The sequence below is a fragment of the Saxophila tyrrhenica genome (assembly GCF_035928015.1).
Source record: "Saxophila tyrrhenica strain CCFEE 5935 chromosome Unknown scaffold_3, whole genome shotgun sequence".
Taxonomy (NCBI): Eukaryota; Fungi; Ascomycota; class Dothideomycetes; order Mycosphaerellales; family Extremaceae; genus Saxophila; species Saxophila tyrrhenica.
This window is the reverse complement of record NW_027041735.1, coordinates 1,401,883-1,427,895: the sequence shown is the minus strand read 5'-3', so window position 1 is coordinate 1,427,895 and position 26,013 is coordinate 1,401,883. Positions and strand designations below refer to the sequence as shown.

The window sequence follows — 26,013 nt, the reverse complement described above, 5'->3', positions numbered from 1 at the left end:
CAGTGTGGCTGAGCCTCTGTACACTAGACCAGCATGTCAACTCCGATAGACTAATCCGAGGAACCCGAGCATTGGGTATTAAGCTCTCCAGGCAGCGCATTCTGTCAAAATAGTTGACTCGACCCTCCACACCGATCCCACACTTGATACTTTTTCCAGAGAAACTAGTAGACAACAATCGACGAGAATGGGCAATACACAGTCAAACCAACGGAACTACGAGAGATTGCGTGAGGTGATGCCCTCTGTGGACGGAGGTTCCTTTTTCGACAAGTCCAATAAACCTTTCCTTTCGGACAAAGACCGCGATCAATTCATCTGTACGTCGAAGCAGAGCACCATTCTTACTCATTACTGACATGGCGGTTAGACGCAACGATCACCGTCCTCACCCAAAACGGCAGACTCCTCAACCTCGAACAACACGACTTCCGCCTCCTCTACTCCCGCCGCGAGAACGATCGTCTTGTTGCTCGTATCGTCGCAGAGCGAGAAGGCATCATCAAAGCCCAGATCGAGCCGCACGAGGACGGCAAAGACCAGGCTGAAGCCTTCAAAGCTTTGCGGAGGCACGTTGAACTGGCGCTGGACAAGTATTTGAAGGACGTTCCCGGAGCGTCGAATTTGCCGGCGACTGGATCACAGACTGCGATTGCTGGGCCGAGTGCGAGGTCACCAACGAGTCGACCGGCGAGGCCACCGTTTTCTGCTGAAGTACAGGAACCAGGTAGAAGTAATATGCCGGCTGATGCGCCACCGGCGTATGGGAGGGCGGTCAAGGAGTGGCGGTCGTCGGGCGATTCGAAGGAGAAGCCTTGATGCGGAGATCAGCGGTACTCGGTACATTGATGAAATGAAAGGCGCAAGGCATTCTAGAGAAGAACAGTGCAATACTAAGATGATGTCGGAACGTTCAAACTGTCGAATAAAGGCCGGAAGAATGGCGATACTGTACCATAGTTGACCCCTTGGCGTTATGGTCAGCATATCAAAGAGACTTTTGATATGTGGCTGTGTCTTCATTGCCGTAGGACGTTCGTCCTCTCGAAAATCAAACCTCACTTATCTTCATCTGAAAACCTTTCTCTTAAAACCAACGTCAGTCTAAACACATCCGCTCACTTACAGGTACGATCTGTGGCGCCGGCGGAGAGCGAGAATCTGTATTGATCATTCTTGCAGGCCCAGCATTCGAGATTCGTCGTGCACATCCTAGTCGGGGTCCTGGTTTCGTGATCATGGGCAGCTCCCAAAGCGTGCTGTATCGCAAGATATCCAAAGCACTTCCACGTCTGGAGAATGAGTACAGCGTTTGGGATGACAAGAAGGAGAAATAGCTTTATTACTGGACAAAGGATCCCTTCTTCACCAGTGCTTCAGACCGAGATGTATTCATAGGTGTGTCAAACTCACATTTGAGAAGGCCTTGGAAGTCCTGGATTACTGACTGCGAAACAGATGGACTTGTTCATATCATCACCAACAATGGCAAGGAAAACTTGGACGACCACAGCTTCAAGGTCATGTACACTCTCCGAGAAGGCAGTGGCACGCGACTTGTCGCTCGGGTGGTCGCTCTCAAGAACGGGATCGCTGCTGCAATGGTTGAGCCTTCAGGCGACGGGGCGAACAACAAGGAGGCGTTCCAGGTGTTGAAGAAGGAGGTCAGCGTCCGGTTTGATCAGAGGTTGCGCAATATGCCGACGACGGACAAGGCCAAAGATGCTTCTGTTGCTTCGGCCGCGGGCAGTGCTCCAGATGCTCCACCGGCGTATAGCGACCCCAAGGATGATGGTGTGGTGGATATGACACCCAACAAGTAGCTTAGGGCGTTTCGGTCGGATCAACCGAAGCAGGGTCTTCCGTGTCACGCCTTCCCTCTACCTCGTCCCCTTCCTCTCCCCCCGCCTCCTCCCTTCTGACCCCAATGCGAGGGCGCCTCCTTGACAACCTTTCCTTCCTCGATCAACACACCCTCCCCGGTGCGGTCCTCCACCCGTTTGAAAAACTGCACGCCCACCATCCCTTCCTCATCCCCCTCACTCAACACAACACCATTCTCACTCGTCCAAAACTTTAACCCTGCATCCATCGCCTTCTTCACGTCCACAAATACAAGGATCGTGGAGGAGTTGCGCATGCCAGATATCACCGGGGCTTGCGTATCGGCTTCCACTCCATCGACGGCATCAGAAGCAGGGAGGGTCGTGAATCTAGCTGGTAGACCGGTGGCGAAGTGGACGTGAGTACGACCCATCGGTTTCAAGCCACCTGAGGCGAGTATTTGAGGCCAAGCGGCGTGAGTAGTGCCATGGACTGCCGTTTCGGGAATGGAGTCGAGCGAGATGGATGTCAGGAGGCCTTCGGCTTCAACTTTGAGGCTGTGGCCTTGGTTGGCGCGGATTTTGTAGTCCTTTGGATCTGTGGAGGCAAGGGGCGTTTGCTTCACTCCATCAGGGCCATCGCTTGTTTGCGCCTTCTCTGGTGCTTGGCCATCGACTTCGTCCGCAGAGTTAGAGACAGGAACCATAGTGAACCGCTGCTTCTCATTTTCGTCCACCACTTGCCGTACTTCGTCGAAGGTGATCTGCAAGGCTTTCAGCTTGCGATTGTTGAGGACATCTGCGAGATTTGCGAAGCCGCCTGGTCCCAGTGGGAGGTTTTCTGATTCAGCGCCGTGGCGAAGGAGCCAGGAGAGCTTTTTTGATATCTGGACGGAGCGAGAAGGCGGTTCTCTGTTGTTGCGACCTCCGCCGCCGCGTCCGCGGCCTCGTGAGGACATTGCTTGTGTCGGCCCAGTTGCTTGGAAGGGTTTGAAAGAGGGTGCATAAGTCGTTCGTGAAGTTGTCCTTGGAAAGAGCAACTGAGGGAGGCGAATGGTTGGCAAGACCGTGGGAAGAGTCTGCTCTTCGATACTTCTAAGTCGTCCCCGCGTGCCCGCTGGTGAGTGCCTCTTGTTACTGATTGGATCTCTGTTGCATATGAGTCAAAACGTATTCATGAACAGCACTCATAATCGCTCATATTCATTCTCGTGTCACCGTCAAGAGTCGTCGTTTGTACATCGACTTCTGACATTGGACAGGGGCCATACTCCGCCACCACAGCCTTTCCAAACTTCTGCTCTCTTTGTCCTCCATCAAACAGACCGCGGCACATTCTTCGTCTCGCGAAAGCCTTGTAATAACATTATTCCGCAATATACCAACGCCAGCGATGGCCGGACACTCGGTATTCCCGAGATGAGAGATCAAAGAACAATTCCTCCGACCATCCTGTGCCCAGCGGCCCATCAGACCGCAAATGGAATGGTCCAAGAGCCAAGTGAATGCTGACCGGACCGCTACATTGCATCACACCACCATGGTGGAGGCTGTGACTGACAGGGCTGAGCTCCACGGTCGATCCGGTGCTCCAAGACTTCATTTCAATTGGGCAATGGTGGTCAAGGCAAGGCTCAGGCGACTATGTCCCCCGATTTGCTATCGGTGATCCTTTGGATTCACAAGACGCGATCAACGTAGGTGGTGTCTTGTATAAAGCTGAACATCATCCCTCGTACAGACGGTAAGAAGCACATTTCCTGTCCGTCAGCAGTCCACAGCAACATCACAGTACGACCATGTATTCCTCGATGAACAGCAAGACAATGGAGCAAGACGTCAAGGCAATCGTAGATGAACAGTCTCTTTACTCAGCCCGCGTATCACTCCCACCATACTCCTCAAGACCCTACGATACGGCCTCAACGACATTAGCCTCCCCGACCCCGGAGCTCATCCAGCAGCCTTGCTATCTCTTAACAGTGCAAGCCCATGGATCCAGCGGCTGCAGCTCCTCACTCGACCACAGCATCCCAATCTTCGCCGGTACCGATGTAACCGCACAGCCCCTCTATATCTCCCGCCGCATACACAAATGGAGGAACAACAGCGTCCTATCTCACGCACACGAGGGCGATATCATCTCGACGACCTATCGATTCGGACCCTACCGTGAGCCTAAGATTCGGTACCTTCAGAGCTCGGAAGCATTCGGTAGCGATGTGAAGAGCGCCGCTGCAGGCACCGATACTGGCGGCGACGACGAAGGGAGCCCACTGGCGCTCAAAATCCACACCAGTCTGGTCTGCCTAAGCACCAGTACCTCGCTCAGCTCTGCGACCGACCCAACCCGGACATACAAGTGGAAGTACACACGCACGAAGACGATTATCGACGGCAAGTTGCGCGTCATGGTGTTGTTCGCCGCAGGAGCAGCGGCTTCGACGAGCAGCGACGGCGAGGCGATAGCGGTTCTAGTCCGCTCCAGCTCGACACGAACGCCAGGGTCGAGCAGATGGGGTCAAGGAAACGGCGGGCAGCTCTATATCAGTCAGAGCGCGGGGCAGTATATGGAGGAGAGCCTGATTGTAGCGAGTTGCATCTTGATGCTGAAGAAAGAGATTGACCGTGGCAATGCGGTGGTTGTTGGGGCAGCGACTTCTTCTGGTGGTGGCGGGTCTTAAGACGCCGCCTCTGCTTTGAATTCCTGCTTCTGGTCTTACAATAGCGCAGATACCTCATGTTAGATACCTCGTATCCTTCATTTAATCCTCCTACCTTCCAGAGCTTCCGTGCTGTCCAGTGTCGAAGCACTACAACACCGCTGGGCCTCCATGTCCGGACATTGGTCGTCAATCCGACATGTGCGACAGCGTGGAAAGAAAGAGTGCATGCCGCCTAATAAGCGCATTCTGATGAAGACTTGAAATTGCACAGCGTCGCTCGTCGCATCCGACCGGAAAAGGCAATAGCAAGTGAATTGGAATTGGACCCTGGCATTACATCATGGTATGGGGTGAGGGGGCAGTGGTGCGGCGATGTGGGTGCTTCAAAAGGCTGAGCTTCACGCCGTCTCCGACAGAGTGTCTGCCTCTCGATCTTTCATTGGGTCATTCTAGCCAAGCTCACCATTTGACCGCGGAAAGAAGACGATTAGACTGTGGTATGGCAGGTTCTGGACCCGGCCGCAACCTCAAGGACAAGGTAGTATAAAGAGGCTATCACGCCCTATCAGACGGAACACACACAACAGTAGGTCGGAGTATACTATTGCATCCCCAAATTTCTTTTCTGCCACCATTTATCTGCCACCTCCTGGAAAAACATACCATCCGCAATGCATCTACGCCACCACAGCACGGAGGAAGATGAGAAGCAAGACTCGAAGAGCCTATCTTCCAACTCCAGCACAGACACGCTCCCACCGCCGTATTCTGGACAGACCAACAGCGCATCCCCCACCGACCTCACCTCTCCAGTCCCGGAACTCCTCCCAAGCCCCGGCAAAATCCTCACCATCCAAGCCAGAGGCATGAAGAACGTGTTCTGCAGCCCTAGCGAACTCATCCTGCCCATCTTCTCCGGCACCGACATTACCGTCGAACCATTGTACACTTCTACGCGCCCCTCGAAACGGAAGAACAACGCCGTGCTCTCCCACTCCCAGCGCGGCGATATCATCTCAACCACCTACCGCTTCGGTCCCGGTCGCGAGCCCAAGGTCCGCTATCTCCAGTCCCAGTCCCAGCAGCAGACCTTCGCCAACGACGTCAAGCGCGCTGAAAGCAGCGATAGCGACGACGATGCAGAAGGCCCCCTGGCGCTGGAAGTTGATAGCGGACACTTATTCAAGCACACCGTGACGCTCACCTCGACTCCAGAGGCGAGTCGTAGGTTCAAGTGGAAGTACACCCGCACGCCTACAGAGCCGGAGGGCAAGAAGAAACGGGTGCTGGCGCTGTACGCCGAGGGCGGGCCGGAGTCGTCTTCCTCTTCTAGGAGTGGCGATGATTGGGAAGCAATCGCCGTACTCGTGCGGACCGAGTCGACGAGGACCGAAGGCACGAGCAAATGGGGCTGGGGCAACGGCGGGCAGCTCTTCTTTAGCCACAACGCTGCTGAGCACATGGAGGAGGGTTTGCTCGTAGCGACGTGCATCATGATGATGAAGAAAGAGGTCGACCGTGGACGAGGTACGCAGGGTGCCATGATCGCAGGCGCTATGGGCGGCGGTTTTGGTGCCATTTGAGGGTAATTTGGAAGGGAGGATAGACGGTGATGCGAATTGAATCTTTATGCTGTTGATTTCTGATTCTACACTAGCACTTTATTGACGACACCTCATCAAACATCTACTCCTCCTTCGCCATCGCCCTTTTCCTCTCCCTCTGCTGCCTCGCCGCACTCTTATTATCCTTCAGAATCTGACTCCTCGCCCCTGCCCAAGTCTTCCGCTTCCCATCATCAAACAGCCTGAAAATCGCCGGACTGCACAAACCCGCCATGCACAAATCCCACAACTGCCTGTCATTCCACCAAAGTCCCCAAGCCTCCTTGGTCGTCCACCGCTCAACAAGTCCAAACCGTTTCTTCAGCCCCACTCCGGCACACTGATCCTCCCAGCGGAAGAAATCCGCCATTGGCACGAAGGCGCTGTAAAAGGTACTCTTTATCCCGTACTTTTTCGCAATCCGCTCGCGCCAGGTCATGTAGTCTCTGTTCCAACGCTCCATCTCCTTGAGAGGCGGGAGAGAGGATTTCCCGCGCCAGACCTGCGACACGGCGATAGCTTGGAACTCGAACATGGCGAAGCCTGGTAACGGCGCTCCGGCTTGACAGAGGAAGGCGATGTTGTTCCGGATCGACGGGTCAGGGTGCAGGGAGAAGATGTTGCGGTACAAGACCGGCGGGGCACCGAGAGAGGGGAAAGGGTTGACGGACGAGGGAGACAGGGGGACGGGGATGAGGGAGTTGTAGCCTGTGCAGAATACTATGGCGTCAATGTCTGTTAACATGCGGCCGGACTTCAACTCTAGAGATCTCGGGCCGGTGATACGTGCGATACCGTCGACGGGCTCGCAGAGGCCAGATTTTAGGTGCGGGTAGAGTTCGTCGGCGACCACTGGGGCAGCGACGGCGAGGGAAGGGGCAGGAGAGAAGTTCCAGGCTTTGGGAATGGAGGGGAAGGCCGCGGCGGAGATCTTGCCGATGAAGGTGTCGAAGATCCACTGGAAGACCGAGGGAAGGAGGTGTTGGAGGTAGAGGAGCGCAATGAAGGTGCCGAGAGGTGGTTGGCGGTCGTAGACGGAGCCGTCGGCGGCGTACCGGGGGATCTGTTGTTCCTGTCAGTATGTAGACGTGGGTTTGAGGAGGACGGACTTACTAGGACCACGCCGGAGCGGTGGGAGAGATAGATTCGAGATGCATAAGGCGCCAGGCCGGTGACTGCGTCTTGGGCTGAGGAGTGCAGTCCCACCACCAGCACATTCTTCCCCTTGTACCGCGAGGGCTCCCGGAAATGCATCGAGTGCACAGCTTCGGCCGCGAACTTCTCAATGCCCGCTATTTCGGGCATCCTGGGCTTGACAAAGGTGCCACACGCAAACACGACCTTGTCAAAGTGCTCGATCCTCGTCTCCGAACCTTCATTACTTCCAACCTCCACCGCCCAGTCATCCCTCTCGCGGCTGACCCCCTTGATAGGACTGCCAAGCTTGATATGCGGCCACAACCCAAAGTGGCCACAGTACCGCTCAAAATACTTCTGCAACTGCGCCGCCGTAGGGAAGTCGTCCATCTCCTCGGTCATCGGGAAGTCAGAAATCGAGGCGCGGTACTTGCTGCTGTTGAAGATAGTCGTCGCAGCGGACGAGATACTCTCGTCGGTAGAGTGTTTCCACAACCCGCCGACCCAGCTTCTGCTCTCGAAGAGCGTGGCGTCAAAGCCGTCTTCGCGGAAGTTCTTCAGGGCCATGAGGCCGTTGGGGCCGCCACCTACGATGGCGACGGTGGTGTTCGTCATCTTGCTGATATAAGAGATTGAGAGAGGGGAAGGGAGAGACGTAGAAGCGAGGGGCAAGAGACCAAGAGGGTAAAGGTGAGCGTGAACGAGAGCGAGAGTATCAACTTATCTAGAGAGACACCGGGAAGAGCCCACGCGAAGCTGAGAACAACATGGCCAGATTCCCAATGCCTCGCTGAGAAGTCCACTAGGGACGTTTCTGCTGACGCGAGAGCGTTGCGGGAATGCGGTATGCTGGCCCCGAGTGAGCTGCATCCTGTGTGGTCGATGTAGGGCTGGCGTCAGCAGGCGATGTTACGCGGCAGAACACAAATGGCGGATCTCGCTGGCTTCGAGTTTCTCGTGTGGAATCAAGTCTGTCAGCTGAAGATTGGCTGCGATGGAAGCGTGGAACTGGGTGCTTACAGGTAGGAGGTAGACATGCCAACTCTGGGATCGCTCGGCCGAGCGAATGGAATCCGAATCTGACTCCGGAGGCTGGCTTTGATAGATAAATGTACGAGTGCAGGGTTTGAGATGCTATGGTCGTCCAAGAGGTGCAACAGAGACGACAAGCCTCCACTGGTTAGAATATCTCTGTCTCGTCTATCTTACAGCCCCACCCGCATCCCTTAACGCTCACATGCATGTACCAAAGCCCACCTATCGCTATGCCCAACAACCCCAACACCCAGCACATGCCCAAGGCCGACCGCCATTCCCGTTGCCACGCTCAGAGAAATGCTCAAGCCTTCATACTCTTCAAGAACCCATCCAAATTAAACTCCTCCTCATACTGCCGCTCATCCCACAACTCGCTCAACTCATCCAAAATTCCCTTCTTCCCCTTCTCCTTCACGTTGCCCTCCGCGTCCACCGCATTGTCCGCATCGACCTTCTCCCCTTCCTTCCCATCCGTAATGGACAGGTTCGGATCCGTCTCGCCAAGATTGAAGAGGTCCAGTATTTGATCTGTCTCCATACTGCCCAACCCGGCGTTCTGTTGATTCACGACCGTAGAGGCGACGTCGATCTTGAACCTCTGCAGGTTGAGGATTTTCTCTTCCAGCGTCCCGCGCGTGATCAGGCGGTAGACGTTGACGACTTTCTTCTGCCCGATGCGGTGCGCGCGGTCCATGGCCTGGAGGTCCTTTTGCGGGTTCCAGTCGTGCTCGACGAAGATGACCGTGTCCGCGCCAGTCAGGTTGAGGCCTAGACCTCCGACACTGGTAGTGAGCAGGAGGCAGTCGATGGAGGGGTCGGAGTTGAAGCGGTTGACGATGTCCTGACGCTTCGATGCCTCCACGGAACCGTCAAGACGGGCAAAGGTGACGGAGGGGAGCAGTTTCTTCAGCACGGTCGACTCGACCATGTCGAGCATCTCCTTCATTTGGCAGAAGATGAGGGCCCGGTGTTGGGACACTGCCTGGTCAGCAGTAGGGACAGCGCCGGTCTCTGTGGTTTCGACACCAATACCGCAATCGACAAGAAGGTCGCGGAGAGCTGTGAGCTTGGGTGCATGCTTCGGATCCTTAATGCTCGAGCCTTCGCGTTTCAAGACCTCTTGAGTAGCAGCGTACTGCTTGTGGCCTTCCTTCATGACGAGAGCTGGGGAGTTGCAGAGCTTGCGCATGTACTGCAGGGCTTGGAAGATGTGCTGCTTGGCTTCCTTGTCCGCGCTGCCGGCCATATCGTGCAAGCCCTTAGCTTCTTTCTTACTGAAGTCATCGAAGAGCTTGCGTTGAAGGTCGCTGAGGTCGCAGTAGTAGTTCTGCAGGATCTTGGGCGGCAGGTCGTTCAGCACCTCTTCCTTGAGTCGGCGAAGCAGGAATGGCAGGACCTGCTTGTGCAACGACTCAATCGCAAGCGCCCCAGCTTCCTGCTCCTTCGATGACGACTTGGCAAACCTGCTCGCAGCAATGGGCTTAGCAAAGCGATCTTGGAACACCTTTTCCGTGCCCAAGAACCCTGGCATCAAGAAGTCGAACAGCGACCACAACTCCAGTACATTGTTCTGAATCGGTGTCCCAGAGAGAATCAGCCGATGGTTGCTGATCAGCCTCTTCACAGCCTGCGTCACCTTCGCCTTTGGATTCTTGATCAGGTGGCCCTCATCCAGCACACAGTAGTTCCAGCTGATCGGCAGCAGTATCTCGACGTCGTTCCTCGAAATGTCGTACGATGTAATAACAATATCCGCCGTCGCAAGCTGCGAACGAACTCGACTTCTCTCAGGAGGCGGTCCAGCATACGCCACAGCAGTCAAGAAAGGAGCATACTGTAGAATCTCCTGCTTCCAATGCCCAGTCAACGTCGGCGGGCAAATGATAAGCGATGGCGCGCGTCGCATGTCCGGAGCTCCTGTCTTCGCGAACTCCTCTGATCGCATATGATGGTCACTGGCGACGATGCAGAGCGTTTGCAGAGTCTTGCCCAGACCCATGTCATCACACAGCACGCCGTGGAGGTTGTACTTGTTCAAGAAGTGCAGCCAATTGACGCCTTCTTGCTGGTAGGAGCGCAGCTCGGCTTTGATGGCGACGGGGATTTCGAAGGGCTCGACTTTCTTCGGGTCCAGCATTTGAGCGATGAACTTGCGCTCGCGCTCGCGGCCTTCGAGGAGACTTTGCGGGAGGCCTGGAGGGTCGGGTATGCCGGATTCGAGCGGTACGAGCTTCACCAACGTAGCGAATGCTGTGGTAGCGATCAGGCGCACACCGCCGTCAGAATCGCTCATGCGGCCGAGCACTGGCACCAGCAGGAAGATGACATATGGCAGTATGCCGTCGCCCATCACCTGGATAAGATGGTAGATGCACTCGATAGCGCCTTGTCGATGCACGACTTCAAGTGAGTTGTTGATAGCCGGTAACACTTTCTCCACGAGCATAGTGAAGCCCTGCACGGTGATAACGCTGCAGACGCTGGCGAAGCTCTTCGCGGCCGTGTACCGCAAGACGGCAAGCTTGCTCTGCAGAGCAGTGGCGACGAAGGGTAGTAGGTCCAGTACCCAGCTATGAAGACCAGGATCCAGCGTGGCAACCAGCGCTCGCAAAGTCGACATGGCATCGACAACCTCTTGCCCAGTCGTCGTCTCTGGATCGGCGATTCCGGTAGGCAGCTCACCAGAAAAGCAATACCGTATTGGCCCTTCAATGACATCCCGCAACTTTGGCACCTTTGTGAATATCTCTGCGCCGAAGTTCTGACACAGCTGCTCCAGCGCATCTTTCGCTCCTCTTGTCGTAATCTTCGCCGCCCTGACTTCCCGCTCATACTTCGCAGCATCCGGCCGGTCTTGGATATCCTCATCTTTTTGCAACGAAAGAATGCCAGCCTCTTTCGTAGCATTTGGATGGAACTCAGGCGTCTCGCCAGTCTCCATGCAGCAGTACTTGACGAGGTTGCCGACCACCTTCTCAACGACCTTGTGCCGTTCTGAGGCAACAAGCTGACTGACCAAGCCGGCAGCCGCGCAAGCAGATCGGTGCTGAAGATCGGTGCTCTCTTCCTCTTTGACGCTGTCCATGAGCGCTTTGATGGCGTACTGTGGCTTCTTGGGGATATCGCGGAAAGCCACCAACGCAGTAGCAGCCGATGATTGAATGCGCAGATCACTGCGCAGCTTCGCACTCTTGGCCTCAGCAATGGCGGTCTGAGCGTCCAGTCTTGCCGTCTCCAGCGCCTCCGCAGCCGCCATGCGCTGTACAGAAGACAGACCTTTCTTGAGCCGCTCAAATTCGACAGTAGCAATCCTTTCAGCATTCTCAATGGAGAAAGCATTCTTGCCAGCTTCCGGCTCGCCCTGACAGACGACAGCCATAACGGGTAGCTTGTTGCCTGAGACATGAGCTTGCTCGGCGAAAGCGTTGAGCAGCTGCTGACACTGCGCTCTAGCGATTTTCAGGTAGTTGTTCTGGTCACTATAGCAGCCAGGACGTTCCTCCTCCACCATGCCTCGCAGTTCTGCGGCGGCATTTGTGGCGAGATCATCCTTTGCTGCCAACGTGGCTGCGTAGCCTTCGAGCGCCATGGCTGCGAAGATTTGGCTCGAGCCGTACATCGATGTGAGATGAGGCATGAGCTTCGGCCCGAAGAAGGACGACCGCTCTTCCATTGGCCAGGCAGAGATGGCATTCCCAAGTGCACGGGTAGCGAAGATGCGCGTCCTGATCATGACGTCTGTGCCAACCAGGTCAACGTCGCCTTGCATGATCGCGGCGTCGATGTTGTGTGATATTGGTCCAGTTGGAATGGCTGTGGATATGCTCTTCTCAGACTTGCGCCTCTTCTTTGCAGGTGGAGATGCACCGTTGACGGGAGAGGCTCGGTGGGCAGTGGCGAGAGGCGCGAAGCTCTGTCCGGAAGGTTTGAGGAAAAGCGTTGCATCCATAGGCTGAGGGTGTCGACTGTTGCCGATGGGGTGAACAGTGAGTGCAACAAGAGGTGCGGCGTGAGGCTCGAACTCTTGTCGGAAGTACTCTGGTCCTTGCCGAGCGAGAGCGTCGACGAGCGCGTTCCAGACTTCCAGCGAAAGCTTCAGCACATCGTCGTCCCTTTCCACAAGCAGATTCTGGTAGACCAGCCGAAGTGCTCTCCCCTTGATCCAGCCCTTCGTATCCACACCCTCGATATTGATAAACGTCAGCAGCGCTCTCAGTACTGCCGACCTGACCGTCCGAATGGTGTGCCTCAAGAACGGGTAAAGCCTAGGAACCAGATCCTCGAAACTTTGCTCCGGATCTACCTCAGCATTCTCTTTCATGGCCTCCAGCACTTCCGGGAAACTGCAGAGCTTCGCCAGCAAATCCATGACCGCACCGGTACTAGCGCTGAGGTCATCGCTTAGGCTGGACAAGCACTCCCAGACAACACTGATAAGGTTCTTGAGTTCGTTCTGTCGGACATTGACGAATTCCTGTGCGACAGGGATGAGAGTGGCGGCGCTCACGGATCGGACATCGTCGTCCTGGTCGCCGAGTCCCTTGATGACGCATTCTAGCACACCGTCCATAAGGGAAGCGTCTTGGAAGAGGAGGTCTTTCCGGACGGCGACAAGGTAGCGCATGCCGATCATACCACCATGGCAAGCGTGCCAGATGCGGCGGGAGACTTTGAGGTCCTTTTGCATGACAAGGCGGTAGAGTATGCGGTTGATGTCGTGGACGGATGATGCGGGGAGATGCTGGAGTACCGCGCCTAGAACCTGGCCGGCCGTCTCCCTGATAGGTGCGACGGCGTTGTCAGAGACGTAGTCAGCGAAGCGGTCGAGCATAAAGACGCAGCATAATCGGCATGCTAGGTCATCGAGCCATGCTTGGTTGAGCCTGTCGTTCTCCGGCCGTGTCTTGCCGCCTTGTCGACCTGCGCCCTCCCCGTGCACACGCACGATCTCACGGAGGCCCATCGCAGCGCCGTGTCGGATCTCCCATGCTGGATCGAAAAGATCGACGGTCAGGAATTCGCAAAGCCGGTCGTAAGGCCACTCGTTGCCCTCTTCTTCTGCTTCTGTGACCAGGCTGGACTTTTCTTGCACCGGCATGCCTTTAAACTCTGACACCACTTTGCTCTCATCGTCCCCACCCTTGCGGTCCAGCGATATGTAGTCCGCGTTGCCGTTCTCAGAAGGTTCCTGCTTGATGTCCGGCTTGACGTCCGCTTCCATAGCAGTAGCTCCGCCGCTGGTACTGCTGCGCCGTTGCGCAAAATCGTACTTGAACTTCTTGTTGTCGCGTTTCAGCTCCTCCTTTCGCCTCCGCTTGAGCATGTTGAGCTGTCGCTTGCTCATCTCTCCTTCAGCTGGAGTAGTCGGAGGCAAATTCTCGGGAGACTTCATAAGCACCTCATCAGCCTGACTGCTCATGTTGGAAACACCGGTATCGAGCTTCGGCAGGCCTGGCGCCGAGAAAGACCCAGATCGTATTGCGATGTCTTTTTCAGTGACAAGATCATCTTCGATGTACTCTCCGCCCAGCCCGAGACGTGAGGTCAGCGTCTTCTTCTGATGCGCGAGACGTTCGGAAGCATTCAGCCCGGCCAGCTTGAAGTCGTACTGCTTCCCAGCACTACCGAGGAGCTCCTTGCCGTAGGTAAGGATGGACTCAACGTCCAGGGTGGATAGCTGGAGTTGATCAGGGCCAGTGAGTGAAGCTCCATTTTCTTCTTTGATGGAGTCATTCCTGCCGTTGGTGTCGGGCTTGACATCTTCAAGAGTCGCGTTAGGATCGTACTTCTCCGCATGCTCGACGATGCCGCCTATAGCCTTTGCAGCGGCCGTTCGCGTATCCCATGATACTGATCTGAGATATGGCACAACGCGAGTCAGGAGGTTGAACAGCTCATCTGGATGATTCTTTTGCACATCCGCAAGTTGTTGGGCAGCGGTATTCCGTATGAGCTGAGTACTGCCCGTCTCTAAAAGCGTCACAAGCCTGTCGAGTCTATTATCACGTAGTGTCAGTACCGTTTCAAGTCAACAACATTTGACATGTGAAACATACCGTGAAGCCGCCATCATCAGATCTTCATCACTTCATCAAAACCCAAAGCACGTGCAGTCATCAGAATGCCCATCACTCATCAAGATGTCTGTTAGTAAAACATTAATTCATCAAAATAGCCATGAAGCAGAGCTCGTGAATGCAGCCGCAGTCGTCGTGAAGGTGGATTCGGCAATCACGTGACTCGGTTGCAGAAGTAAGGTACGGGCATCGGGCGCATCAGCGAGAGAGCAGCGACACTTGCCCAAATATATCCTCCTTCGAGCTTTCCTTAGGAGAAATATGCTTGCGGGCGCTAGGCCTAAGCGGACTGGTGGGGAAGGTACGATTGGCTGCAGAGAATCGCGCAAGTTGTCTTTCAAAATCACTGTGAAATGTCGTGTAGTCATCTTGATAGCCTTGCGGGCGTACATACAGATACAATTTGCTATACACTGAGTCCTTATGAGAATTACGGTGCGATGGCATGCCACGAGGGCAACAGCGATCAGAATGCATAGATGAGGATGCTTTGCGCAGAAATGAACATCGACAGGCAAGCGCGTTCGGTCGTCCCCACTTTTCTGGCACGGACGATATGCCTTGCGAGAACAACCAGATGGACGGGCATTAGGTTGATTCTCCATCTCTGTCGCATGGTTGAGAGTTGGTTGTATTATCATATCGCATCAACAGCCCTTAAATTCATGGCGCGCGGAGAACTGTACCTACAGGTAGCTGTTGTTCGAACGGCAGCACTACCAGGTTTTACGTGCTGATATTACATGTCGAAACGAAGGCGAAAGCTACAGCTACAGTTTCCTGATTGATTATGCCGAAAGAAGCGCGCGAATGTAATGGAGGTCTCAACAGATGGGCATGCACGGCAGGCGGGACGGTATGCCAGCCATGATGGGAAACCTTGAGCCATCATGCTGCTTTTGATGATTTCATTGAAGAACTCTGAGCTCGCACTATGTCTTCAAACTGATAGTGGAGCGCTTCGATATGTCATCGTACGCCTCCTACCACCAGCGTAAGTATCTCCCACAGTGACAGCCCACGCACTCTCGCAGAAGCTTTCTAGTAACCGTACTGCTCCAGCTGCTGCTTGGTCTTGTCGTCGATGTTCGCACTCTTCTTCGAGTCGGCGAGCATCTTGCGCATCGCCTTCTTGCGCTCGTAGTACGCCTGGCCCTTGACCTTTCTCCTCTCCTCGAGCCTGCCAGCATGGTTAGCCTGTATATCCAGAGTGTCACGTCCCTCTCCTTCGGTGTGTCCTCGTACCTAGCAACCACATCCCGGTACTTCCAGCCGAACTCGTGTCCCAGCCTGCCCACCGTGCAGTACTTCCTGCCCGGCTTCAACCGCAACACCCTCAGCGCCTGCGGCACCACCATCCTCTTCTTGTGATCGTATGGCGGTGGCACACCCTCGAATGTCTTGAGGCGCTCCATAGCTGCGGCGCCGCGAGGAGTCTTGTGGGGGATCATGCCGCGGACGGTGCGCCAGAACATCTTGGAGGGGGAGCGGTAGTGCCATGGACCGCCGCGCCAGGCATTGTAACGGGTCTGCTTGCGCATGAAGGCCTGGTACTTGACTGCGGGGAGGATTAGTATACGTGGTTTCGCAGTGCAATCTTGCCGAACGGCTGCAGGTGGAATGAGTGGTGGACGTACGTTTCGCCCTGAAGAACTCGCCGGAGATGTTGAGAGCCTCGCAGCGCACAACGACGATCTTCTGGCCGTTGAGCAACTGCTTCGCAACGATGCTGGCGAGTCTACCGAGGAGGTGTCCCTTGCCGTCGCTGTATTCAATGTTAGTGGGAGTCCGAAGCGCATGTCACTGCACATGTCCCAATGGAAGCCGCGGGAGGGAGACGTACATCACAACCACCGGCTCGAAGGAATCGCCGGCCATCTTGACGGTTTGCGTTTGTCGTCAAGGTGTAGTGAAGGGTGTCGTCGCTGGAGTAGTCGTTCGAAGTTTGGCCCACGCCAAAATTGATGCGTATGTGGGAAGCTGTCTTGGCGGTCTGCGAAATACTCGGGGGAGTGTTCACACCAGACCAGCACTTCCACTCGACGGCAACTGCGGGCATGTTCAGACCCTGCTTCTAGAATTGCGCGCTGACATGCATGTGCAATAGCAGTCTTCGTCATCGGCAGGAAAATATACATAACGTGCCCTCTTGGAGCACAGAATAATAAACAGCAACCGTGGCGTCGTCAAGCTTCCTGCAGGCCATCTCCAGCACCTCCAGGTCCCTCCTCGGTGAGTCCAGAGCGGACAATCTCAGCGCCGCCTTCTCACAAGCTGGAAAGGCGATCGAATCCTTTCTTCTCCCACAGACGACTACTACACAAGAGGCACCAAAGAGTTGGCAGACTCAGACATACGACACGATCAACGACTTCATCGCCAGCAGATCCTCCCTCGAGAACACCTCCCTCCTCCTCGCCCTCTGCACCTTTCTCTTCCTCCTCGTGCGCAACATGTCATGGACCTCCCGTCTTGGCAATCTCGGACGCTTCTCCCCCTTCACTCGCTCCCCAACACAGAGCGGTAGCGCCAAGGTCAGCGACTCCGATTTCAGCTACATCACTGCCGACGACTTAAGAAGACATCAACAGGAATCCATCACCGGCCAGGCGCAGTCGGGAAGTCCACCCGACTATGGCCCACAGCGCGATACGGATGTGTTGGTGTTGAGGAACAAGAAGCGCGATTTCCACATGCACTTTGCCGCTTACAGTATCGCTAAGGGCGAGCTGTCAGTGGGGCAAGTGAGGGATGCGGCGGCTAAGAAGATGAATACGGCGCCTTCGCAGATCAAGCTGCTGTACAGGGGCAAGAACTTGAAGGATGATGCGCGCACGTGCAAGCAGGAAGGTCTGCGGGATGGTGCTGACATCATGTGCACCGTCTCCGAGGGCTTGCAGGATGGCGATGGCAGCAGTAGTGGGGAAGAAGAGGATGATGGTGTAGAAGGACAGGCTAATGGCGACGGCACGAAGAAGAAGCGGAGGAAGCCCAGGAAGAGCAAGAAGAAGATTCGCAGAGAAGAGCGAGAGGCAGGCGCATCTGGCACAGGCACGTCCACGCCTGAACGTCTGGGTGTTCCACCGAGTTCGCAACCCTCGACACGACCGGTTTCGCCGAAACCACCGACTCCTGCGACGCCTGTTGATAAGCTGAATGCGCTTCACAGCACGCTCATGACGTTCGACCAGGATGTACAGAACTTCTTGAAGCACCCACCACCCGAGCAGGCAAAGAAGGAGTACGAGCACAAGCGACTCTCCGAAACGATCCTCACGCAGGTCCTGCTGAAGCTGGATGCGGTCGAGACAGAAGGCGATGCCGATGCGCGCGTAAAACGGAAGGAGTTGGTCAAAGAGACTCAAGGAATATTGACCAGCCTGGATTCCGCGATGAAGCAATAGATTGTTGACGACTGGCATGAGGCATGTTGATGATGCATTGTGCGTTACATGGAGGGGTCATTCTGTTCTGGCGATAGCGATTCGATGTCTGGCGTGGTGTTTGGGATGGTTTTACCTGATCAGCATACTGAATGGGTTTGGATGAGGTGCAATGCTAGCAGCAAGCGTTCTGAATTCCTACTGACCGCCTTATCTCCCAGTCCGTTGTTCTTATCTCCATCCTTCCATGATCGTTGGCGGATGTGGCTGAAACATGGATGGTGTTTGCCACTACCAGTGCGACGCAATACTGGAGCTCGCTCTTTCCAGGTTGGCAGGAGTCGTCTAGGCACAAGCTGCGCAAGCCTAGCTAATCTGGGCTTGTCTGAGCACAAGCACTCGGACCGACGGCTTCGGCCGCCTTAGTGGCTCGTACCGCCTTGGCTCTATCTCAACCGCGTTTCTATTTTATCCACAACTGAAGACATCGTCTGGGCCGCAGAAGTTGTCTGAAACGCGGTCTACAGACATTACGTACCTCAACAATTCAACGATATGGAAGTCGCGCGCTACCATAGACTGCTGAGGATGACAACATCCCACGACAGAGGATCAGGATGAGGAGTCGAGGAGCACTAGCTTATCCTTCCAAGACCTTGCGAGTCCAGAGTGCCGTACGAGAAGGTGGATGACAATGTCGAACGGAAGATGTTAAAACCGGGTCGCGTGCTCTTCTTCGAACCTGCGCATCCCCATTACACATTTCCCGTCGCGCTATTACTACACCATGAAGACCGTCGCCTTGATCGCCGCCGCCATTGGCTTCACGATCACGTCTGCAGAGTTTACGGTCAGCATCACGACCTTCTCTGATCATGACTGTCTAAACCCAATCCACGATTACTATGGAGACGTACCACAGGGCCAATGTCAGTCCGTCCCAGAGGCATGTACATTCCCTGTGGGTTGCACTTACTTCGGACTTCAGCGCTGACAGTCTAAGCAGGGAGCTTATTGCATCCAGACTTACGTGCGTCTGCGCTACACACGAACCACCTCTTGTCTTAATCCTGTAAACGCTAACCGTTTGGCGGCTATGTAGAAGTATGAGAACTCCGTGGAGCGCTGCTACTTCGATCAGTACTTCCAAGAGAACTGCATCGATCCCGTCAAGGCCACGCAAATGCGTATGTTCAGTTCAGAAGGTCTTAGCACTCCGCTAATAGCTGTCAGCTTTCGACGATGGCTATAATCATTATTACCCAGAACAAAGCGGCGGGATCAGGAGCTTTAAATATGTTTGCAGCTCCGTTGGCTATAGATTCAAAGCTTAAGGCCGCGGAGGTCGATGGAGATATTCTGGTGGCTCACGAGCGGCAAGCTGGGGAACGATCGCCATCTCACAGCCGTCGAGACCGTGTATACGCGTACGGAGCGCAACGATAGTTCAGGTAGTTGGTCCATGTATTTGCTGAGGGCTTCAATCACAGTTGGACTGTTTCGCGATAAGCGCGAAGTCTCATCGCAGGCGCGGAATTAGCAAGGACTACAGTGCGGATAAGAAGTCTCTCTATTCTCACGGGCGAAAGCACTCAGCCGCTGTGGAGCGGGCATAACATTGACAGGTTAAAGAGCGTTGTTCGTTCCCTATGATTTAAGCACGACCCCCGTTCACTGTAGTGCTCGCCAGCAAGAAGCGCCTCAGGTGGCTGGCAGATAGGCATGACTGCATGAACATACAACTACCGCCCTCGCTGCCACCGTCATCACAACTTCCTTCACTCGAAGACCCCGGCTCGGGTGCCTTTCACTCGCACATTTGAGGCTGTAGTTGTGGTCTCGTGGATCAGAAGTAGCAGCCTTGCCCCGTGATCAGGTTCGGGCAGGTAGTCGGAGCTTGTCCTAGCCAGTATTGAGCGGTGCGTGCACTTCATCGGCGTGAATTGAGAGTCAGCCAGTGCCTTCCAGCGACTGCAGGGAGTGATGACGAGGACAACCGAATGGAGAGCATCCTCTGCTTAACTTACAGTACAACGTTTTTATTGTTTCGATTAGTGTAATAAGTGACCTGGGCTTGCCAGGCATTGCCATCGACCATCCCCTGAGCCACCTGCCCAGTGAGAATGCTCATAATGGTCGCCTCATCTTGAGAGAATTGCGTGCAATCGATCTCGGCACTCAACTTCACACCAGCGGTCCCACCTGGCCAGTAACTGTCCGTGGTGATAGGACTGAAAGTGGTCAGAACGATTGACGGACTGAAGTAGAGGGCATGGATTGATAAATGAACTTACAACGCTGTTGGGCAGCTTGCTCGCCCCGAGATCTCAAGAAGGTCTCGCTTCCCGGGATTTTGGTCATTGCCTGGGTTGAGGCCTCCGGCGCCAGTGACTTGTCTGGCCACACCAGCAATGTAGGCAATCGACCCAGTACCGTACGCTGCACCCGCCAGAAATGCGAAAACATGGGCGCCAACGGCGGCCGCTCCGCTGACGGCACATTTGACACCGTTGGCGAACGTCTTGTCATTGTTGGCGGCCTCGCATCTATCAACGAAGTTGATAATCTTAGTGTCACCACCCCCAAGGGCAAAGTAGCCTGCGGCAGTGATGGCGCCGTATTTGTAAACGAGGTCGACGTCAGGATGCGGTGTCGCGACGTCTGAGTACAGCGTCTTGACGATGTTGTGTGCATGCGTCTTGTTATTCTCCACCAGCGCACCACTCTCGAGCTCGGTGGTGTCGTCGGTGAGGGACATGGCGTGGAAACCGTGACAAGAAGTGGCCAGGAGGGCAAGGATGGGAATCGGGGAGGAGCGCATCTTGAGAGAGTGGCAAAGGATGTGTGGAAACAGAGAGAATCAGAAAGTGCTTGATGACAGCTGTATCTCTGTCAATACGATGTGAAGCGGAAGTGAAGTGTCCAGTGCAGTGCGGAACCAGAGGTGGGGGACCTGCGCGCCTTTATAGATGGCCGGTCGCTTGCTGGCGGACTTTGATGCAGACTCCCTGACAGGCGTGGACTTGAGTATGTCCACCGTCTCCGCATAGATGGCGGGCGGCCTGAAGAGAACTTGCACTTCCCTCGGCTACACAAGTCCTCAGTCCGATCGAGAAACTTGGTGCATTGGTGCAATGCTGCCGCAGTACGTCACGGACCACATGGAGAGACACTTGCCCTTGCATTCGCCCAAGGATCGCACTATGGGATACTGCGATGGTGGACTTGGACCATTCCGCTGCACGGTCAGACGCTCTCGAGCCTCTTCGCCGCAGGACGGCACGATATCGAGTGGGATTCTTGCGCTTACCACCAATGTTATTTCTGCGGTTAAACAAAGAACATCAGCTGCTCGATCCTTCGGCGACAAGGGATCCTAAACCGGCACATCGTGAAATTAGTGCGAATGGCGGCATGCGCGTGGTATGCCCGGTTGGCGCAGATTACCGTGTTTCCGAGAAGGCTGTCTGCGTGCAGCACGGGTCGGCAGCGTGTACGACGTCAAGGGCGTGGGGCAGAGATAGCAGCGTCTTCGCTACTCATTGCCCGTCATTCAGTTCGACAAGCTCGCCGGGTTCGACGGATCGATCGAAGGACTCGTCAATGGATGTCTCGGAGTTTGAGAGCATGGAACGTGCTGCCCGGCTGCAAAGGCTTTACGTTCGTTCTGTATCTCGACCCATGGCGAAGGCAAGTCCGGGCTTGTGAGACTGCCGAAGGCCAAAGTAGATACCGTCGACTGTTCGAGCATACAGGCAGTGTGATGTCGTCTGTAGATCAACCATCAAACTCCATGCATGAGCTTCACAACGATACTATACCAGCTTTGTTTGGGCGCAAAAAAACCCTACTTACAGGTCGGGCCATCCACCCAGCCGGCTTGGAGGAGCTTTCGTCGTTGCCAAACGATCCTCGTCCCGTGCCACGATCCAATCAGTCGAATGCAGGACCAGGTCCCTTAGGTAGCTGATCGACTAGTGAGTTGTGGAGACGAGCCCGTCTGGACCAAGCTAGAAGCGGAGGTGTGGGAGGCAGGCACCCTGGTACTGGAAGGTAGAAGAAGCAGTACCTAATCTCGCCAGATCGAGGAAGCAAAGCAAAGTATGCTCGATAGCTCTCAAGAGAAAGTGATCGCTCCATAGAGACAAGGAAGGAACACCATGACACGTTCAAGACAGTAGGGATACAACATCATTCAGACAGTCCCGAATGCCAGGAGGTCATGTTACGAAGGGAATGCCACTTCCCCGGTCACGTTGGAGGTAGCGAGGCTTTTGATAAGCTTGGCATAATGCGGCGAAAAATTCCCGACGGCTCGAAGCGAAAACTGAGCCGTGCCGGAAAGCTTAAAAGGTATGAGGTTTCTTCTGTGGAGCCGAATCCTCCGATCTACTCGCCGGAATGTATCGAAGCAACGGGAGAGGAGGGAGATACTGACGGAAGTAACGGGACAAGCAATAACGGAGCTGTGTCTTGGTCTGGCCACAAGCCCGGCCGCTCTACGCTTGGAAACCACAAGCACTCGGACCGACCGCTCAAGCGCCAACGGCTCGTAGCGCCCTGGGGCTATTCTGTCTGCCGTTATGCATCACTGAAGACGCCGTCTGCCGCGGAGGCGTCGATCACACCGTCCACAGATGCTGCATTGCAGTCCAACGCCATCGAAGTCGCAAGCTACGGTAGAGTGCTGCAGATGACGAGATCCTGCCGTGGAAGACTAGGAGTTCTGATGTAAGTGCAGCAGAGCGTACTAGCCACGACGGGCTCGCATCGCCTGGGTAAATTGTTGACGAGCACTAGCTTATCCTTTTACGACCTTGCGAGTCCAGAGTATGCCCGACGGGAAGCTGGAAATTGATGCCGAATGAAACATGTTAAAGAACCAGGTCCTATCCTGTTCCTCAGAACCGCACAACCCTCATTCAGCTACTACACTATGAAGACCGCTGCCTTGATCACTGCTGCCATTGGCTTCTCGGTCACCTCTGCACAGGTGGGCGTTACGTCCTTCTTCGACCCTCTATGTGAGGTTCAAGTTCTCGTGGACTACAAGCGCACGATTCCACAGGACACATGCGTCTCCACGCCAAAGGCATGTGAACCTTTGCATCTTGCGTTGACTATGGACTACAGTGCTGACAGTGTAACAGGGGCCTCAATGCATCCAGACTTACGTACATCTACACTGCATACGAGTAAATCATTGTCCCGATCATTGTCTGACCCTTTTGCGACTATATAGAAGGACACAACGTACACCGAGGTCTGCTACTTCAGGCACTACTTCCAAGACGGCTGCGTCGAACCCTCTGCGACCGAAACCTTGAGTATGTCTCTACCGTTGATGGTTTCTCGGCAGTCCGCTGACGATTCCTAGAGGAGTACTCCGGCTACGCCAAGCATAAGGCACAACAACCCGGCGGAATCAAGAGCTGGAAATGGCATTGCACGTACGTAGGCCATCCTCCGGCTGCAGAGGCTGAAGAGGTCGACAAGGCAAGCGCGTAGTCTGCAGTATTCTGCATTGGGATGACTTGAAGGCTTACAGGCTGTACTCTGGAGGAGCGATTGTCAGATAGTTTTAGGTAGTTGATTTAGCTGTTTGGGAGAAGATTCGCTTTTGACCAATCAGGAGAGCGTAACCGTAGCGGGCAGGCCCACTTCTTGAAAGCTTATCTTCACTTGCATGGCTCACTTGCTCCCTCCTGAACATAACCATCTGTGCGTTGAAAGACGATGACCACTAACACACGGGCTAAGGAACACATCTACGAAGGAATGGGCGAACCGTGAATTCCGATTTGTTGATCTGAACACGGGATGTAAGATCAATGGGGATTTGACGCGAAGCGACAGTGACATCGAGACCACCAGCACGCCGGCGAACTCATAGCAGCGTGCAGCAGTGAGCTGGGATAGAAGCCAGCGCAGCTTGCTTCCAACAGCGGAATAGTTGATCGATGTAAGGTTTTTTGTCCCGGTGAGGGGTGCACGCTGGTAGAGCCTACTTCGCCCCAGTGCACTCGCTCCAGAGCCAGCATGCAGCAAGACACGGCACGGCATCATCTATTGACGTTGGTGGTTGCGATCACAGATGGACTCCTCCGCAAAGAGCGCGGGCTCTCATGGCAGGCACTCAAGCACCAAGAAGACTGCGCTCTCAGGACATTGGAACCGGCGATATTCCTGAGGGAGCAGCAACCGACGAGATGAGGTGTCAGGAGCGGACACGGCACTCCAAGATCCCCCGTGCCTACAGTCTATGCTTCCGGATGCCGGAGCCATACCGCCTTTGCAGATGTCCACGGCATCCAACACTGGCTTCGAACTCGTAGAGCATCGCCTGACAAGAGGTGTAATAACGACAGGGATCGATGACTCCGCTTGAATCCTTCAACAAGCGAAGACATTGAACCGGTGAACTCGGATCCCGGAGTATCCGATGGCACCAAGCGTCACAGCGCTCAGCTCGCGTGAGTGTTATGACGCCGGGCCACATACCATATCTGGAACATGGAGATCACAAGCCGAAGCTAAGAAGCAGAGTCTAGAGCTGCCATCCATCAGGTATTCAGTGGAGAGGATTCAGTGGAGAAAGACATTTACCCGCTGTACCATCTCAATAGCACGAAGAAGTCTGCATGGCCCATCCGCCAGCAATCTTCAGCTCTACGACGCTGCTGCGCCATACACAACGATCAGCCGAAGAGCGAAGACGTCAAAAGGCTCGATGAAGCGCTCATGGCAACGACGGAAACCGCAAGCTTCCATCTCTATCACTTTCCCGAGCCATCTTCTGTCTGGAAACCTGCGTAGCACACACCCGTTGTATCAACCTCCACTACCGAGCGCCATCAGTCATGCCCTCATACTCAATCGTCTGGCTCATGAGCTTGGCCTTTGCTGCCACTGCCTCTGCCGGGCCCTGCGACATATACGCCGACGGAAACACCCCTTGTGTTGCCGCACACAGCACGACCCGTGCTCTGTACAGCTCCTATACTGGCAACCTCTATACGGTAACACGATCTGACGGGAAAACGGTGACGGTCAAACCGTTGTCTGCAGGCGGTGTGGCCAACGTAGGACCGCAAGACTCTCTCTGTGGCCCTGGAACTTTCTGCCAGATCACCACGATATACGATCAGTCTGGCCGTGGCAACCACCTTACTCCAGCACCTCCCGGTGGCGAAGCATCGGGCGCTGGTCCCAACGGATACGATCTTCCTGCACGTGGCGCTACTGCTCCGGTGACTCTCAATGGCCACAAGGCGTACGGCGTGAGAATGGATCCTGGAATGGGTGAGTTTTTATCTTCCGCTCTCCCAAAGAACACAAGCTTATTGGTCGCTGTGCAGGATACCGCAACGATCGCACAAACGGAATAGCGACTGGCGATGCCCCGGAAGGCATGTATGCCGTCTTCGATGGGACCCACTATAACGGCGGCTGCTGCTTCGACTACGGCAACGCTGAACCGAGCGATCTCGACACCGGCGCCGGCCACATGGAAGCACTCTACTTCGGTGATCGCACCGTCTCCGGGTCCGGTGCAGGAAGTAGTCCATGGATCATGGCCGATCTCGAAAACGGCATCTACTCTGGCGCAATCAGAGGCAAGATCAACGCTGACCCAACGATGAATTCTCGCTTCGTGACAGCGGTCTTGAAAGGGGAGCAGAACCGCTGGTCTCTCCGTGGTGGAAACGCTGCGTCGGGCTCCTTATCTACTTTCTACGATGGGGCGAGGCCGAGTGGGTATAACCCCATGCACAAAGAGGGTGCTATTGTTCTCGGGGTGGGGGGTGACAACAGTAATGCCGGACAAGGCACGTTCTATGAGGGTGTCATGACTGCTGGATATCCGAATGATGTAACCGAGCAGAGTGTCCAGGCCAACATTGTCGCTGCTCGGTATGCAGCGTAGTTGTATGCAGCGTCGCTATCATGCCTCACCCTGCTCCAGCATCGAGTGATTGAGCTGTCGAGACTGTACAGATTTCTTGAGCTTCGACGACGGTGTCTGCGGCAATCCCTCGCACGATCTCCTTGTCCGTCTTCTTCTTCCTCGTCTTGGGGGGGGGTGCGGATGAGCCAGCCAATGCCTTGCGAAAGTCCTTGGAGATGCCGTGGCCATGCTTCCCCCATCCTCAGGGTATCCACGGCGGCAGTGCTGTTACAAATTAGTAGAAATTACTAATCACTAAATCAACCACACTATACCTCAATGTTAGTAATTACTAGTTATATGCAGCACTGAATTGTGACGGCGGACTGAAGTCCTC

General features: G+C 54.9%; 10 protein-coding genes across 10 annotated transcripts; 5 read left to right on the top strand and 5 right to left on the bottom strand.

Moving 5' to 3' along the window:
- Positions 1-187: 187 nt before the first annotated feature.
- On the top strand, positions 188-1,823 carry LTR77_002508 (uncharacterized protein; the record flags this gene model as incomplete). Its single annotated transcript, XM_064799767.1, has 3 exons — positions 188-320; positions 371-727; positions 1,459-1,823. The coding sequence occupies 3 exons, from the start codon at positions 188-190 to the stop codon at positions 1,821-1,823; spliced, it is 855 nt and encodes a 284-aa protein (XP_064662522.1).
- Positions 1,824-1,867: 44 nt separating this feature from the next.
- TPT1 (tRNA 2'-phosphotransferase) lies at positions 1,868-2,782 on the bottom strand (the record flags this gene model as incomplete). Its single annotated transcript, XM_064799766.1, has 1 exon — positions 1,868-2,782. One exon carries the CDS (start codon positions 2,780-2,782, stop codon positions 1,868-1,870), a length of 915 nt encoding a protein of 304 aa, XP_064662521.1.
- Positions 2,783-3,622: 840 nt separating this feature from the next.
- On the top strand, positions 3,623-4,507 carry LTR77_002506 (uncharacterized protein; the record flags this gene model as incomplete). The annotated part of the gene is made up of 1 exon (XM_064799765.1): positions 3,623-4,507. The coding sequence occupies one exon, from the start codon at positions 3,623-3,625 to the stop codon at positions 4,505-4,507; it is 885 nt and encodes a 294-aa protein (XP_064662520.1).
- Positions 4,508-5,160: 653 nt separating this feature from the next.
- LTR77_002505 (uncharacterized protein) lies at positions 5,161-6,072 on the top strand (the record flags this gene model as incomplete). Its single annotated transcript, XM_064799764.1, has 1 exon — positions 5,161-6,072. The coding sequence occupies one exon, from the start codon at positions 5,161-5,163 to the stop codon at positions 6,070-6,072; it is 912 nt and encodes a 303-aa protein (XP_064662519.1).
- A 103-nt stretch (positions 6,073-6,175) lies between these two features.
- Positions 6,176-7,845, bottom strand: LTR77_002504 (uncharacterized protein; the record flags this gene model as incomplete). Its single annotated transcript, XM_064799763.1, has 2 exons — positions 6,176-7,156; positions 7,207-7,845. The coding sequence occupies 2 exons, from the start codon at positions 7,843-7,845 to the stop codon at positions 6,176-6,178; spliced, it is 1,620 nt and encodes a 539-aa protein (XP_064662518.1).
- Positions 7,846-8,569: 724 nt separating this feature from the next.
- Positions 8,570-14,338, bottom strand: MOT1 (TATA-binding protein-associated factor mot1; the record flags this gene model as incomplete). Its single annotated transcript, XM_064799762.1, has 2 exons — positions 8,570-14,264; positions 14,325-14,338. 2 exons carry the CDS (start codon positions 14,336-14,338, stop codon positions 8,570-8,572), a joined length of 5,709 nt encoding a protein of 1,902 aa, XP_064662517.1.
- A 1,048-nt stretch (positions 14,339-15,386) lies between these two features.
- Positions 15,387-16,223, bottom strand: RPL16A (60S ribosomal protein L16A; the record flags this gene model as incomplete). The annotated part of the gene is made up of 4 exons (XM_064799761.1): positions 15,387-15,525; positions 15,591-15,903; positions 15,983-16,110; positions 16,189-16,223. The coding sequence occupies 4 exons, from the start codon at positions 16,221-16,223 to the stop codon at positions 15,387-15,389; spliced, it is 615 nt and encodes a 204-aa protein (XP_064662516.1).
- Positions 16,224-16,309: 86 nt separating this feature from the next.
- Positions 16,310-17,749, top strand: LTR77_002501 (uncharacterized protein; the record flags this gene model as incomplete). The annotated part of the gene is made up of 2 exons (XM_064799760.1): positions 16,310-16,313; positions 16,518-17,749. 2 exons carry the CDS (start codon positions 16,310-16,312, stop codon positions 17,747-17,749), a joined length of 1,236 nt encoding a protein of 411 aa, XP_064662515.1.
- A 2,002-nt stretch (positions 17,750-19,751) lies between these two features.
- LTR77_002500 (uncharacterized protein) lies at positions 19,752-20,486 on the bottom strand (the record flags this gene model as incomplete). The annotated part of the gene is made up of 2 exons (XM_064799759.1): positions 19,752-19,959; positions 20,023-20,486. 2 exons carry the CDS (start codon positions 20,484-20,486, stop codon positions 19,752-19,754), a joined length of 672 nt encoding a protein of 223 aa, XP_064662514.1.
- Positions 20,487-24,588: 4,102 nt separating this feature from the next.
- On the top strand, positions 24,589-25,655 carry LTR77_002499 (uncharacterized protein; the record flags this gene model as incomplete). The annotated part of the gene is made up of 2 exons (XM_064799758.1): positions 24,589-25,030; positions 25,087-25,655. The coding sequence occupies 2 exons, from the start codon at positions 24,589-24,591 to the stop codon at positions 25,653-25,655; spliced, it is 1,011 nt and encodes a 336-aa protein (XP_064662513.1).
- Between the last annotated feature and the right edge of the window lie 358 nt (positions 25,656-26,013).